The following is a 17019-nucleotide window of genomic DNA, read 5'->3' on the forward strand; positions in this document are numbered from 1 at the left end:
GCAGACAGGCCACAAGAACGATCCAGGAGAGAGCAAGACCAATACTGGAACATTGACTGGAGGCCAGGAACAAAGAACTAGGTGGAGTTAAATAGAGCAGCACCTAACGACTTAACCTCGTCACCTGAGGAAGGAAACTCAGAAGCCGCAGCTCCACTCACATCCACCAGAGGAAGCTCATAGACAGAACCAGCCGCAGTACCACTCATGACCACAGGAGAGAGCTTGACCACAGAATTCACAACAGTCCCCCACATACTGCCTTTTTCCATATCTCCCCCATACTTCCCCTTTCCAAGTCCCCCAACGCACTGCCCCTCGCTGTACATTGTCCCCTTTTCACAATCCCCCTTGTTGCCCCATAATGTCCCTCATAATGTCCCAAATTGCCACATAAACCCTCCCCTTTCATTTAAAATAACATGAAATTTATTCTTCAGCTCCTCCCTGGCGTGCTTTCCAGAGCCTGACGTCTCCTCTGCCCTTGGGGCGCCGGCAGCAGTGTGATGTAAGCAGTGTGCTGACCTCCTCACGCTGCTGCACGTTGGGGTGGGTGCGGATGGGCGCTGCTCTGCCCCAGTCTTGGCGCCACAGTGAACAAATGTATTCGCGTCTGAAATACAAAAATACATTTGAAAATTTGAAGGAGTGGTGGTATCCAGGACAGCTCCGCGGACGACCTTCCCTCGTGGCCCGTGGGTGGTATTATGTGCGGGCCTGTTCTAAAGGATGCATCTATGTAACACACCTATGTAACATATCAATTAAAAACACGCGGTAAGATCATACTATGGACAATGGGAACAAATCTGTGAGGTACTGATGGTAAGGCCTAATTTGTGCAAATATCTGCTGGAAAGATACATTATGTTCCCTACACGCCATCCGTATATGTCCCCCACAAAACACGCTGCTAGTTCCGATACGGCAGAAAAAAGGGTAATTAGCGTCCTCCATATTTATACCGGACCATCAGATGTGGGAAGGACAAGCTCGTCCCTTTTATGGGGCTAATAGGAGACTCAGGACTTGTTCAGGGGTACTGAGGCCTAATACTGAGGAGTAGCCCCCAATGAGGGCAGCACAGGAGGAAGGACATTCACATTTAGACCTTGTATGTGTATATTTTATGTCTCACATTCTTGTAGAGACAGTTGGGCCTCATTCACACGGCCAGTTATCTCACGGACGGCCCCATTATTTTGCTCAGTGTGATCCCAGCAGTGCCGGCAGTGACCGGGGGGCGGCGCTGCTCCTCCCTCTGCCTCCTCATTTCCAGGCTAGGAGCAGCTCTCGGCGGCGGCGCACAGGCTCCGCTCCTGCAGTGTGTGCCCGGGACTGAGCACCGAGGAGACGGGAGGAGGCGGTGAGCAGCTCAGCCCTGCGTCCTCCGGTACCGGCAGCCTCCTCACTCACGTATGTCTGCCGCATAATGGAAACAACGGGGATACGAGGCAAAGGCCAGGAGACTGTGCAGCCCGAGGAAGAGGAGGTGGACCCCAGAATACAGGTACGGGGTGCACGGGCACTGCCATTGTGTGCCACCGCGGGGACGCTGCAGGTCCTAGCATGGCATGGGGGCACCACAGGGATCCTACGTGATGGTGCAGTCTGTGAGGACCCTGTGCCCCGGTATAATGACAGGGCATGGTGTAACATTACTGTATGTAGCCATCTATCCGGTGTGTACAGGCACAAGCCCTTCATCTGCAGGGTGGCATGTACCATACAGGGTGCCCGGGGCGAGGTGACTGCTGGCACGACCCCACCTGTGCTCTCCCATCACAATGTCAGATTAAATGCCAGAATTTCACATATAAACCACAGCTGGATTCATTCAATGGAAAGGGCTCTTTAAGAACAAGCATTGGGTACATGACCGTGCCCGACATTGGCAGGGAGACGTAAGATCCTAAAGGAGTGGGGGTCTGTGAGGGTCTCCCAGTATATAATGTGTATGTATCTGGTCTGTATGTACAGTCCACATACGTCACTATTTCCTATATATTCCTTCTGCCCACACTGCCACATGGCACAGGTAGTGCTGCACGTGGTTCGGAAACAAAGGATTGGAGGGCATTTGATTGCTTTGGCCAAGGTGCTGTTCTCCTGATCGCTAATTTAATAGGACGGGTGCGTAAGGAATGGAGGAAATCTGCTAAAGTTGAATTTTCTTTGTATAATATGGTTTGGGGCAGTGATGTGGGGTCTCGTTGGTCAGTGACGTGTATATAAACAGGCAGAGAAAGGCGTTGTTGTTATGTGTGGCCATGTCTGGTCCTTAATGAGATCATCACATCTAATTGGAGCTGCTGTAATTGCCTGAAGGCTGTCTCTAATTCTGAGTGCAGGCGTCTGATGGAGGAGACCTTTCTGGATATATTCTAGTTAGTTTTGTAACTATACAGATCAGATCATGTCCTACATGGGATCTGTAGTGTCAGAGCTCATGCAGATGTCTGTGCCGATAGGTACGAGCGAGGACCACTAACGTAGACTGGCTGGGGGTCTCCCGACAGGAGGTTGATGGCTTCTCACACCCGGGTTAGGAGACCTGTGGCCCCTCCGACATCCATGGACATCTGCATGAGCTTTTAGCTTCCTACTGGAGAGTCACTATACGGTTCCTCCTATCGTGGAAACGCAGATGTAAAAAAAACTTCCAGAACAATAGGAAAGTGGAAATTGATCTTTCAGAAAGCTAGACTGTAAAGATCGATGCCCTGATCTACCTCCAGTGCCATGATCTGTTTTGTTTTTTTTTCATAGTGTCTCCCTGAAAATAGAGATTCTCCAGTGAAAATAATAATTTTTATTTCTATATCGCCAACATATTCCGCAGCGCTTTACAATTCAGAGGGGACTGGTACATACAATAAGACATTACAGAATAGCACAATTCATCAGATACCAAGAGAAGTGAGGGTCCTGCTCGCATGCTTACAGTCTGAGGACGTTGGGGGGGACACAAAAGGTAAAAATAAAAGTACTTGTCATGTAAGGTCCAGCTATTAATATAATAGGGGCACTTGAATAATGCTGCATTAGCCGGTCACCAGCCAGTATGTGTACAAAGTGCTACTAAGGGAGAACTGGGAATAGTGAGGTGATAGGATAAAGAAATGTGTTTTTAGGGCATGTGTCAGTACTGGGAATTACCGTAACTGGATTGTTTGGGGTAGTGCATTCCAGAAAACAGGTGCAGCACGAGTGAAGTCCTGGACACACGATTGGGAGGTTCTGATTAGGCCTCATTCAGACGTCTGTGTTGCATATACGTATTTTTTTTGACTGACAGACCATGTACCCATTATAATCTGTGGTGCTCTACACTTATCCTTGTTTTTTATGGATGGTGTATCCCTGCAAAATTCATGCAGACATGTCTGTTTTTTTTTTTTTTCCGTTATCACGGTGCCAATACAAGTCTATGGGTCCATTAAAAACACACAGAGGACACGAATGGCATTGTTGGGCTGTCCGTATTTAACATTGCAAAGGGTGGGAGAAGCTTTGTTTGTAATTTATTCATCCATGAAAAACGCTGCTGGTAAAAATGGACGCACGAATGACGCACTATTGCAGAATACTGATGACACCTGTACCGGTTTTTTTCATGTATGTGTTTTAAACATAGAGGTGTGAATAAGGCCTCAGTCTTAGCTCATTAGTGGAATGGAGAGGACAGGTAGGGTGATACAGATAGCAGATCATATATTACATCTGATAGGCGATAACTTACTTAATTCTGAGACTGCACTGATTAGCAGAAGGGGGGATTTTTTTCCCCAATGGGGCACATTTATACTAGTTAGAATGGAGCTGCAGTGCGCATGCCTGACCATCGTCCCATTAATTCCCGATGGGCTCTACTGGAAAAAGCCTAGAGAATGAATGGAGCGGTGGTCAAGAATGCACACTACCATATTGTCGGCCCCCCACCATTTAACCCTGCTGTGGAGCCATGAAAAAAATCACTGCTTTGGACCTTGGGGTCTATATGACCCCAGGCTCAAAATCGTCATATTTCATTAAAATGAACATGCTGGCTGTTCAGAATAATCAAATTTTATTCTGTCATAATTTCAGAACACAGTTATGAAATCAAACATAACTTTGGAGTGATTTATTTGTCATCCTCAAACACAAACTGAAATTTATACCAAAATGCTTTACTAATAATTGAAAGTATTCAAATTCAATAAAAAAAGCACAATAACTGAAACTGCGTGGGTTTTAGTAAAAACATAATGACAACGAATGATCTGGCAATAAATGTAGCCCTTGCATTCACTGCGTGTCATAGTGCCATGTTCTTCACACATGAACTTCTTGCAGTCATTGCAAACAAATCTCGTCTTTTTGTCCTTTGATCGAGGACAAACATAGTACCGTCCTGTAACTGTTGTCACTTGGAACGTCTGATGGCGCCTGCAAAATTCCACAGCTGCGGATGGTTTGCTTGACATCTTTTGGCGTTTGATGCACATCCAATCGCTGACTCGCTTATGGAGTGATCAGTGCAACTGCGACTTCCTTCAAGAACTTATTGCGTTTGTCCAAATTCTTAGATGTGTAATTCAGTACATTTAAAAAAAAAAAAAAAATAACATGGGCAATCATTCCATAAAAGACCCTCACTGGCCACCGATTCGTTTTTCTAGCAGTGCTGTACAAGCTGCAGATTTGTTCTGCGTCACTTTCGACCCAGCTCAAATTATCTTCCAAATTACCTTCGTTATCAGTATTGACATCACTAGAAGCATCCAAAGCTGCCAATATTTCATCAGGAGTCATCACCGTTCGTCTAGCCATTGTTTGTTTACAATTATATTACAAAACCTGTGAATAAACAGAAAATATTAAAATAAAATGTCAGACACTAAGGAGAGTCCCAAACACAGAAAATTGAAAATAACTTTGAAGCAAAATTGAAAAACAAATAAAAAATATCATCAACATAAGCAGAAATATCTTACTTGAAAATACATGGGTCAATGTCTGAGATTGATCAGTTTTGGAATATTTCAATTTATTCTGCGCTGGGGTCTATATGACCCCGTGGTTCCACAGCAGAGTTAAACAAGTGATCATGGTGGTCCTGTGACAGCTATAGAAATGTATTGACATGCCGTTTCCATGTGATACACATCTTTAACATGAGCGTGCGGCAGTTTCACTCCTGTTTTCTTGTTGTTCTTGAATATGGCTCCTGTTATCACTTAAGCAAAAAAAAAAAAAAAAACCATAAAATTGTCAACTGAAGATAGAGAGCACCGGTCATATGGACAGGAGGAACCCATAATACAGTATATAGATTTATGGGAGAAGAATCAATATAACGAGTCAATTATTGATCTAAATCCCTGCTCATTCATTAGAAGACAATAGGTAGAAGGTAGACCTACTTGTTGACTAACCTCCTATGAGTTTATATACAGAGATGCCTATGGAGTACTGATTAGGACCGCCCACTGGACTCCTATATCCAGAATTGCAATGAATTCGGTCAATGAATGACAAGTTATGCTAAATCCTTTGCCACAAATGATATCAATCTACCTATCTCTTCTCTGTTCCTTCAGAAATGACTGCATTTTGTCACTGGTTCCCTTAATCAGCTTGGTGGCAAACCTAGATCTGGAAAGTGCTGAGACATTGCAGATCTGCAGCCTCGAAAGTGTGCTGTTATCATGGTCAACTGTTTACTGTTCCCAAGGTTCCTTTTGGAAGGGCACCAGAGGGCGGCAGTCCACAGTACCATATATACTCGCTCACTGGTGATGTGCCCGTCTGTAGCACCACACACCTAATGTAGTCATGTGGTGGTTTATTGCACATTGATTACCACCATTACGTAGCTGTCTTGTTTGTTCCCATTTCCTCCATTAGGAGGTCGCCTCCAGAAAGACAGCAGATGATGCCACGCCAACTTCTCATTCTAGTACGCTAAGTTTTATGTACGGTTGTCCGCATGGACTTGCATTAGATGCAGAGAATTCGCAGATAAACGCACTAAGAACGCATGCAATCTGCAAATTAAGTTTTGTCAAAGCCAAATAAAAGGTATATATAAAAAGCAGCTTTATTTAAAGTATAACAACCAAAAAGAATCAAAAAGGTAAAAAAAACACTCAATGAAGAAAAAACTCTTCTAATTTACGTAATAGGTGCAGAAAAGTTGCAACATTAAAAGTTCATCGTGGGAACGTAGCCTTATGGACTCTTGTGCTTTGTCTTTTCTAGCCCTTACTTGGCTAAGGGTACCGTCACACTATACGATTTACCTACGATCACGACCAGCGATACGACCTGGCCGTGATCGTAGGTAAATCGTAGTGTGGTCGCTGGGGAGCTGTCACACAGACCGCTCTCCAGCGACCAACGATGCCGAGGTCCCCGGGTAACCAGGGTAAACATCGGGTTACTAAGCGCAGGACCGCGCTTAGTAACCCGATGTTTACCCTGGTTACCAGCGTAAAAAAAAAAACTAACAGTACATACTTACATTCCGGTGTCTGTCCCTTGCCGTCTGCTTCCCGCACTCACTGACTGCCGGTCGTAAAGTGAAAGCACAGCACAGCACAGCGGTGACGTCACCGCTGTGCTCTGCTTTCACTTTACGGCCGGCAGTCAGTGAGTGTGGGAAGCAGACGGCAAGGGACCTGACGGACACCGGAATGTAAGTATGTACTGTTTTTTTTTTTTTTTTTTACATTTACGCTGGTAACCAGGGTAAACATCGGGTTACTAAGCGCGGCCCTGCGCTTAGTAACCCGATGTTTACCCTGGTTACAAGCGAACGCACCGCTAGATCGCATCGCTAGATCGGCGTCAAACACACCGATCTAGCGATGACAGCGGGAGATCCAGCCACGAAAGAAAGTTCCAAACGATCTGCTACGACGTACGATTCTCAGCAGGATCCCTGATCGCTGCTGCGTGTCACACAGCGATATCGCAACGATATCGCTGGAACGTCACGAATCGTACCGTCGTAGCGATCGAAATGGCAGTGTGTGACGGTACCCTAAGAACCTTCTAAAATATAATTTACATTTTAACGGTCAGTCATGGGTGCAAAATGTGATCATAATCTGATGTCTAAGGCTGGAGTCGCACCCAACGTATAAAAAATCTGTCCGATTTTGTCTGCTGAGAATCCCACAAATGTTCTCCGTATGGTGATCCGTATCTCATCCATGTGCAATGCCAGGATGCGTTTTTTTTTCTCAAAAAAGTATCCGTGTGTCATCCGTATCTCATCCGTATGGTGAGATTTTCTCACACACCTGCAAAATGAGCAAATAATGGCTGAGCCTTTCCTGTCACCTGCCCAATGCCTGAGAATTTCTCACAAATCACACTGATGATCCGTATGGTGTTTTTTTTTTTTTTTTTTTTCTCGCACCCATAGACTTGCATTGGCGTTTCTCGGCTGAGATACATGGACAATCGCAGCATGCTGCGATTTCACTCGCAAGTGTAATACGGAAGAGAAAAAATGGAAGATGGGAGCTGCCCCATAGAGAAATACTGGTCAGAGTGCTATGCGATTTTAAAGAAACGTCGACAGCACTACAGTCAATAACTGAGCGCAGCGTCACTGCCCGGGTAGACATAACGGGCCGCTGAGCTCAGTGAAGCTACGTTCACACTAGCGTTATGCTAGTGTGCGTCGGGTTAGCGTCGGGCGACGCAAGCGTCATGCGCCCCTATATTTAACATGGGGGACGCATGCGTTTTTGTTTGTTGCGTTGTGCGACGCATGCGTCTTTTTTGCCGCAAGCGTCGGACCAAGAAAACGCAACAAGTTGCATTTTTCTTGCGTCCGATTTTCGGCAAAAAACGACGCATGCGTCGCAAAACGCAGCGTTTTTGCGTGCGTTTTGCCGCGTTTTTGCGTGCGTTGCGTCGCTCAACGCTAGTGTGAACGTAGCCTTATTGGCTGAAGCATTGTTGTTGTGATGTCAGCCCTGCAGACAATGCTGAACAAGAATTGAAGAAGTACTGCTTTGAACATAGCAGGGCCCACGCCAAACTTATTCAGTCACATGCTTCACTGACGTCTCGACACAGGTAGGAGGAAGTACTTCCCCCTGTGAGACAGAAAAATGTACAAATTTTGTTTATTTTTTTTAGAATTTTTAATGTCCGAAACCCCCCCCAAAAAACCCCTAAAGCATGATTTATGAGCAGTGTGGTGGCTCAGTGGTTAAAATGGTAGCCTTGCAGCAGAGCTTTTTATTTGTCTGGATACAGAGGAATGCAGTGAGTGGCATATGAGCGGAGCAGTTAAGCGTTTGGCTGTCAGGTCGGTGACATTCTGTATAGTATTGCTAGCACTTGCCTTCCAGCTCAGACTGTGCCACTCTGCCTTACAGTCCCATTCTGGGTTCACTGACTTTTTTAATACATCTTGCTAATGGATAACGCTGACCTAGATTTGGATTTCTTGCATCTCTCCCTCGTGGGTATCAATTGTATGAGAAAAATGTAAATTTTGTGTATTTCTGCTTATTTTGGAATTATATGACCTTTTTTTGAGGATAATTTATTGCTTATGAAGCAATATGTTAATTCATAAAACGTATAGTGGTGCCCATATGCAATAGATAAAACGGCTGTTTACAGATGTCTGAATACACATGCACTCACACAGGATCATTCTTCTATGGGTAGAAGATGGCTAGCTATCTGTCCTGACTATACATGCCAACCCGGGCAAAGACTTAGAGGGCTGTCCAGGATTTGCATGAAAGTCTGCATTCACTCTAACATGGCACAGGGCAGTACCTGTCTCTTACACCAAGACGTTACATGAAAGTGAGGGTCCTGGCTTGGTGTTATGGGGGCGCTACACCCGTGCAGGCCGCATGTTACCGATGACGTTGGTTGGCCAGGACCAGATGTTGATGAGGACTTCAACGAGTCCAAAATAAACTCTTTACTTAACAATAACGTTGTGGGAATTGTATACAGTAAATAGTGGGCACACAGCTTTATGAAAGTTTACTTCCCAATACGTGGCATTTTTCACACTCCATTTCTATTCCTTCCTCTTTACGGGCTTGTTTCTCTATTTTCACTGTTTCATTCTGCTTCACCACAGCCCAGCTCTGTGCTGCAGATCAGTTAGCAAGAGTCCTGTTCTCAATCTTCGGTGCCCAACTGCTCTGCCACTGACGCTTTAGAATTCCCACCCGGGCACTTTCTTCGTTTCATTTACTCTGCACCGTTTTAGTGCATCGCCTCTCCGAGTTATAATCCTGGGCCTTACCGCTAGGCGCCCTCTCCCAGGACCCATCTCCGATCGATCACATATACAGTTAGGTCCATATATATTTGGACAGAGACAACATTTTTCTAATTTTGTTTACAGACATTACCACAATGAATTTTAAACAAAACAATTCAGATGGAGTTGAAGTTCAGACTTTCAGCTTTCATTTGAGGGTATCCACATTAAAATTGGATGAAGGGTTTAGGAGTTTCAGCTCCTTAACATGGGCCACCCTGTTTTTAAAGGGACCAAAAGTAATTGGACAATTGACTCCAAGGCTATTTCATGGACAGGTGTGGGCAATCCCTTTGTTATGTCATTTTCAATTAAGCAGATAAAATGCCTGGAGATGATTTGAGGTGTAGTGCTTGCATTTGGAAGGTTCTGCTGTGAAGTAAACATGCGGTCAAAGGAGCTCTCCATGCAGGTGAAACAAGCCATCCTTAAGCTGCGAAAACAGAAGAAACCCTTCCGAGAAATTGCTGCAATATTAGGAGTGGCAAAATCTACAGTTTGGTACATCCTGAGAAAGAAAGAAAGCACTGGTGAACTCATCAACGCAAAAAGATCTGGGCGCCCACGGAAGACAACAGTGGTGGATGATCGCAGAATAATCTCCATGGTGAAGAGAAACCCCTTCACAACAGCCAACCAAGTGACCAACACTCTCCAGGAGGTCGGCATATCAATATCCCAATCTGCCATAAAGAGAAGACTGCATGAAAGTAAATACAGAGGGTTCACTGCACGGTGCAAGCCACTCATAAGCATCAAGAAGAAAAAGGCTAGACTGGACTTTGCTAAAAAACATCTAAATAAGCCATCACAGTTCTGGAAGAACATTCTTTGGACAGATGAAACCAAGATCAACCTCTACCAGAATGATAGAAAGAGAAAAGTATGGTGAAGGCGTGGTACAGCTCATGATCTAAAGCATACCACATCATCTGTAAAACACGGCGGAGGCAGTGTGATGGCTTGGGCATGCATGGCTGCCAGTGGCACTGGGTCACTAGTGTTTATTGATGATGTGACAGGACAGAAGCAGCCGAATGAATTCTGAGGTATTCCGAGACATACTGTGTGCTCAGATCCAGCCAAATGCAGCAAGACTGATTGGTCCTCGTTTCATACTACAGATGGACAATGACCCAAAACATAAAGCCAAAGCAACCCAGGAGTTTATTAAAGCAAAGAAGTGGAATATTCTTGAATGGTCAAGTCAGTCACCTGATCTCAACCCAATTGAGCATGCATTTCACTTGTTAAAGACTAAACTTCAGACAGAAAGGCCCACAAACAAACAGCAACTGAAAACCACTGCAGTCAAGGCCTGGCAGAGCATCAAAAAGGAGGAAACACAGTGTCTGGTGATGTCCTTGAGTTCAAGACTTCAGGTAGTCATTGCCAACAAAGGGTTTTCAACCAAGTACTAAAAATGAACATTTTATTTAAAATTATTGAATCTGTCCAATTACTTTTGGTCCCTTTAAAAACAGGGTGGCACATGTTAAGGAGCTGAAACTCCTAAACCCTTCATCCAATTTTAATGTGGATACCCTCAAATGAAAGCTGAAAATCTGAACTTCAACTGCATCTGAATTATTTTGTTTAAAATTCATTGTGGTAATATTTATAACCAAAATTAGAAAAATGTTGTCTCTGTCCAAATATATATGGACCTAACTGTATATCTTTCGATCACTTCTCTGCTTCTTTCCACTAGGATCTCGCTATCCTCTGTCACCACTCACAATAGGGACACCCATGACCTGCGGCACTGCTCACTGACCAGACCTTGGGTCTGCTTTCTACCCACACTGGGCCCTATCCTGTCCTGACAGGAAATTGTCTCTGTCCCTTCAATCTGTTCTAGTCTTAACTGTTAACCCTAACTCTCCCTACCGTTGGGCAACATAAACAGTACCGGATGTCTCGGTTCACATTACATAATATAACATTACACTCATTCTTCTGTGACCACTCTGTGCCGGAGAAGAATGGCACCGTGCACAATAGGCACATTTTTTAGTTTTATATCAAGTCCCGGATATCCCCTTTAATGAATGTGGTGCATCTTTTTCTGCTTCCATGAACCACTGTAGGAAATGTACTCCAGTCCAGGACTGGAGTACATTCCTTTCGTAATGAATGCCATTTTAATAAATTATGATGAATTTCTAGGCCGCTATTGGACACAACAACTCTGAACCAAGCTTCATCCATTTTCAAATTTGTCAGACCGGCCTGGGACTGAGGTAAAAGCAACAAAAGTAGTAACGTTTTGTGGGAAAAAAACAAAAAAAACCCTATTTAAAGCAGTTTTACGTAAAAATTCTAGAAAAACTGCTTGATTAATCCAGGCCTATGTGCTTAGTCTATAGTGTCACTTTGGGCTGACAGTCTCCCTTTTACCTTTTTTTTTTCTCTTTAAACCCAGGTTGTTTTATGACTCATCAGGAAATTACAGCGGACTTTACCCAACCTTCTGTGCGATCTCTTCCTCAGTCTTGGCGTTGGCTTTTTGCCAGCAAGCATTACTAAGATAAATAATTTGTATACATGACATCCATGAAATCTAGTATAAAAATTAGACCAAAGAAACCAAAATGGGAGACTCGGTGTAGAAATTTAATGTAGGTGCTCTGCTGGTGATGGTGTTTTGTTCACTCTTTGGGTTGTTAAAAAAGTTACAGAACATCTTTGCAGAAGTTTAATTCTTTATTACCCTGATATCTGTTGTGGATTTCATCATGAGCTTTTCAAAGGGTGAAATTTGCTGAAAAAAATCTGCAGCAAATGCTTGCGGGGCTCTGCCAATGAATACAGAGGAGAGAAGAAAAATCTACCGCGCACTCGATACTGGGCTGTGACATGTTGAAACACAGCACAGTCGAGCGAGCGAGTGAGTGACTGCAGTGTGCCCGAGAGCAGAGATAGTGTGGTTATGAAGAGTAAAGGGGTCCCCACACTTTTTGTTTTTATTTAAATAATTAAAAAAGCGTAGGTTCCCCCTCACTTTTGACAACGAGCCTTGCTACAGCAGACAGCTGGGAGTTGGTATTCTCAGGCTGGTAAAGCGCCATGGATATTGCCCCCCCTCAGAGCCTAAAAATAACAGCCCGCAGCCACCCAGAAAAGGCACAACTATTTAATGTGCCAATTCTGGTGCTTTGCCCGACTCTTTCACACTTGCACTGTAGCGTTGGCAAGTGAGGTAATATTTATGGGGTATCCATTACTAATCCTATAGTTATATGGTACATAAACACAGTCAGAAAAAAAGTGTTTTATTTAAAATAAAAACAAAGCACCCTTTTCCAACATGTGGAAAACCCACACCCTGCCCACAATCGCAAACATTTAAAAAATAAAAGTGTAGCCCAAAAATAAACACACAAAATAGACAAATGGAAAAGCACAAAAAAATGAAAATGCAATAATGACTAGGGGCGGTTTGTTGGCGGCTTATTCTTATTTGCAGTGTTTTGATCATTTTCTCGTCTTTGCATTTGTTTAGTGCTGTTTTTACAATAAGTAAAAAAATCTCTCTAAGAGGTTGAGCTTTTGAATATCCATTCCCCCCTTTTAGGTATACATGTACTGGTATAGGAAACATTTCATGATACTGACACTTGTGCCACTTTAATTTTCTAAAACACCAAGCTATACTCTAATTTGGTCCCCTAGGTGTCGTGGAATAATTGTGATCTGTAGGTTTAAATATGTCTTTAAGGCCCCTTTCACACATCAGGTTTTTGTCGTCGGATTTAGCCTAACGGCGAAAACCTGATGTGTGAAAGGGGCCTAATATACGAGCAAAAACCCCACTGATGCACCCTCACCCCCACTTACTACTTAGGCTATATTCACATGCCCGGTAATCATTCAATTGAAACTGAGTCACCAATTAGCAAAAGAAAATGTGTTACAATGGCAGGAAAAGTGGATGGCTGTTTAACGGAGCCATTTACTAATCTTTTCTCCTACTAAGATCTCCAATTGCTACTGGATCCCTTTCAAACTGATGATTTCTGGACATGTGAACTTGTATAACCCCATTTATATACAACGCTCTACTATATTCCAGACACACATCATATTATTATTTATTTATATAGCACCATTGATTCCATGGTGCTTTACATGAGAAGGGGTTACATACAAATTACAGATATCACAGTAAGAAAACTAACAATGACAGACTGATACAGAAGTGCGAGGACCCTGCCCTTGCGGGCTTACATTCTACAGGATGGTGGGGAAGGAGACAGTAGGTTGAGGGTTGCAGGAGCGCCGGTGTTTGTGAGGCGGTAGCGGGGTCAGTGCAGGCTGTAGGCTTTCCTGAAGAGATGGGTTTTCAGGTCCCGTCTGAAGGATCCGAATGTGGTTGATATTCGGACGTGGAGAAGTCTTGGAGGCGGTTGGATGAGGAGCGAATAAGTGTGGAGGAGAGAAGGAGGTCTTGGGAGGACCAGAGATCACGTGAGGGAAGATATCGGGAGATTAGGTCAGGGATATAAGGAGGAGACAGGTTATGCATGGCTTTGTAGGTCAGTATTAGTAATTTGAACTGGATATGCTGAGGGAATGGGAGCCAGTGAAGAGATTTGCAGAGGGGGAAGCAGAGGAGTAGCGAGGAGAGAGATGAATTAGTTGGGCAGCAGAGTTAAGAATGGACTGGAGAGATGCAAGTGTGTTAGCAGGGAGGCCGCAGAAAAGGATGTTGCAGTAGTCAAAGCGGGAGATGATGAGAGCGTGCACAAGCATTTTAGTAGATTGACGGTTGAGGTTGTATGCAACCAAATTTTTGCTGACTTTCAATATATGTATATGTATGTGTTTTGAGTTTTGATGTTTGTATGTAAAGTGAATATACGTAACAATTAATTTGTGCGTTTTTGTTCTGGTTCACTCTAGAGTTATCGAACGTGTGTGAACCATTGTGCAGTTGGAGCAGTTTCACTGAATACTCGCTTTAATACTCACTGAAACATTTGTGAAGAGGATATAAAGGATATTTAGGCAGGACGACCCTACAGTTTTCTCACAGAGGAAATCTTCAATTTCCTCAGTGCTAAATAAGCAAATGTGTGGGATATTCATTGTATATTGTAATCCCCCACCAGCTAATTCATTTCCTCTTTTCTTAGAGCAACAAGAGCATATTAACATGAAAGAAAAACATTTCTGAAACTTCGGTTTGCTAGTCAAGATTATTAGGGTATGTACAGGGCTGCCATAACGAATTTCAGGGCCCCATACTGGCAACATTTTTGGGCCCCCATGAGCCTCTGCCTAGGCTCCACCCCTCGAACCTTCCACAGTCCCACCACCCACTCTGGAAAACCTCCACTTCTGCACCACGTCCTCACCAATCACACATTTACAGTTCCCATTGAACACTATATCACATACATAGCCAGAAGCTTTTGTTTTGGCCAAAAGATTTTTTTTTTTTTTTTTTAAGCCGTCACCATGACAAGGTAGACTTTTTGCGGGGCCCTACTCTACTCTAACCTATTAAACACTTTTAAAAATATGCAATATTGAATACAGATGTGCACCGTTAATATATAATTGGTTATTACTAGTGATGAGCGAATTAGCATTGTTGCTCGGGTGATCTGAGTATTTGTTAGTGCTCCGAGATTTAGTTTTCATCGCCTCAGCTGCATGATTTACGGCTGCTGGACAGCCTGAATACATGTGGGGATTCCCTAACAAACAGGCATTCCTCACATGTATTCAGCCTGCCTAGCAGCTGTAAATCATTCAGCTGCAGCGAGGAAAACGAAGTCTCCGAGCACTAACAAATACTCGGACACCACCCGAGCGTGCTGGGGGAAAACCCGAGCAACGAGTACACTCGCTCATCACTAGTTATGCATCCCACAATTGCAAATATAAATTGTAATCCACCACTCTGCCCCCATCAACAATAAATTGCCACTTTTCCCCACCCAATAAATTAATTAGAACCAGTACACTTCCCCCAATTTGTTACCATCACACTGCTGCATCTTTAATGCCCCCCACTCTGTACCTCCTGCTCCCCCCAATTGATTATATTTTCTTGTCCCCCTCCACCCCAATTCAAGGTAATGTCCTCTCCCACTTCCACACTCAACTCATTATCATTTGCTGTCCCCCACCCCCAATTCATAATTTGTGCTTCCCTGTCTCAATATATCATTCACTGCCCCTTGTCCCACACCCTCAATTCATTATCACTTATACCCCCAGCCCATTTAATTAACTTTTTTGTTTTTAATAAAATTTTCATACTTGCCTATCACGATCCCCTGCAGTTCCACCTCTAGTGTTCTCTTGAAGAGTGGTGCGCATATGCCATGTTATTGTCTGCATTATTGCTTGAAAAAAAAAATGAATGAATTTGAAAAAAGTCTGAAAAGCCCAATTGCAAAAGAGTCCCGAAAAACGCTGGGAAAATGCTCAGAAAAATCAGTGGTCAAAAGCGTCAAAAAAGGGCTCAGGAAACCACCAAAAATTGTTAAATAAAAAAAGACACTTCAGGCTTACAAAAGTAGAGCAAAAAGCTTCCTGACGCGTGTTCCATGTGAAAGACTAACATTTTTGGCCACCTGAAAAATATATTGTGTGAGCATTCTGTAAAGTTTTTTATTTTTATTTTTTCCCCTCCAAATAGTTTTAGTGAAATAATGAATGGGGGTAAAATGGACAGAAACAACAAGCGGTTAAAAGGACCCTCCCCACTCCACCCACCAGTGATTTTCTAAGTACCACATCTGGATGGATGCAAAAAGAGAGTTTATTAACAATGTTACACCAATGTTACATCATATTAGTACATTTCAGAGTTTGCAGTGGGAGGGAACTAGTAGTGCTGTCAGGATGGATTCCTGGAAATACAATTATCGGTAGGTCTAATTACCGTTTTCCAGTTCACCACCTGACAGCACCATTGGAGGAATACCAAAGGATGGTGATCTAGGGTGTGACTACTGCATGTAACTGGTTTAAGTCTTAAGACTATTCTATCGTCAAAGATCTGAAGGTATGGATCATGAATGGATAGGGCCTGCATCTCCCCCAATCTTTTAGACGAAGTAATGGCAATTAGGAAGACTGTTTTAGGGTATGTGCACACGTAAGGATTTTTAGCGTTTTTTTTGCGGAATTTCGCCATAAAAACGCTATAAATCCGCTAAAAAAATGCTAACATTATGCATCCTATCATTTAGAATGCATTCCGCATTTTTTGTGCAGATGTTATCGTTTTTTTCCGCAAAAAAAACGCATACCGCAAAAAATCCGGACATGCTCTATCTTTTTGCGGATTTTTTGCGGATTTCCTATCAAAAAGGACATTCCGGAAAATAAAAAAAAAAAAACGCAAAAAATCTGCGCAAAAAACGCGCAAATTCCGCGAGAAATCTGCGCGAAAAAAGCACACGGATTTCGGGCAGAATTCTCAGGATTATGTCAGGAAAAAATCCTGACGTGTGCACATACCCTTAAAGGAGAGATTGGCTATGTCCATATCCTCTGACAATAAATACGGGGTTCTACACAGGGCATTAAGGACCAAATTTAGGTCCCAAGGAGGTCTCATTCTCTGTGTGGCCCTAGAGAATCTTGCTATCCAAGGATGGGAGGCTAGTGATGAATCAAAAAAGACACTAAGCGCTACAACCTGTACTTTTAAAGTACTAGGCCTGAGGCCTCTTTCAAACCCCTGTTGCAGAAAATCG

At 43.5% G+C, this 17019-nt stretch overlaps 1 protein-coding gene across 1 annotated transcript in view; it reads left to right on the plus strand.

The window, feature by feature from the left end:
* Positions 1-1234: 1234 nt before the first annotated feature.
* SH3BP5 (SH3 domain binding protein 5) overlaps positions 1235-17019 on the plus strand; it is an 86214-nt gene continuing 70429 nt past the window's right edge. Inside the window, exon 1 of the mRNA XM_069730055.1 lies at positions 1235-1510. Coding sequence (XP_069586156.1) covers positions 1433-1510 — 78 coding nt within the window. The 5' untranslated portion in view covers positions 1235-1432. The remainder of the gene's footprint in view (positions 1511-17019) is intronic.

The sequence above is a fragment of the Ranitomeya imitator genome, chromosome 6 (assembly GCF_032444005.1).
Source record: "Ranitomeya imitator isolate aRanImi1 chromosome 6, aRanImi1.pri, whole genome shotgun sequence".
NCBI classification, from domain to species: Eukaryota; Metazoa; Chordata; class Amphibia; order Anura; family Dendrobatidae; genus Ranitomeya; species Ranitomeya imitator.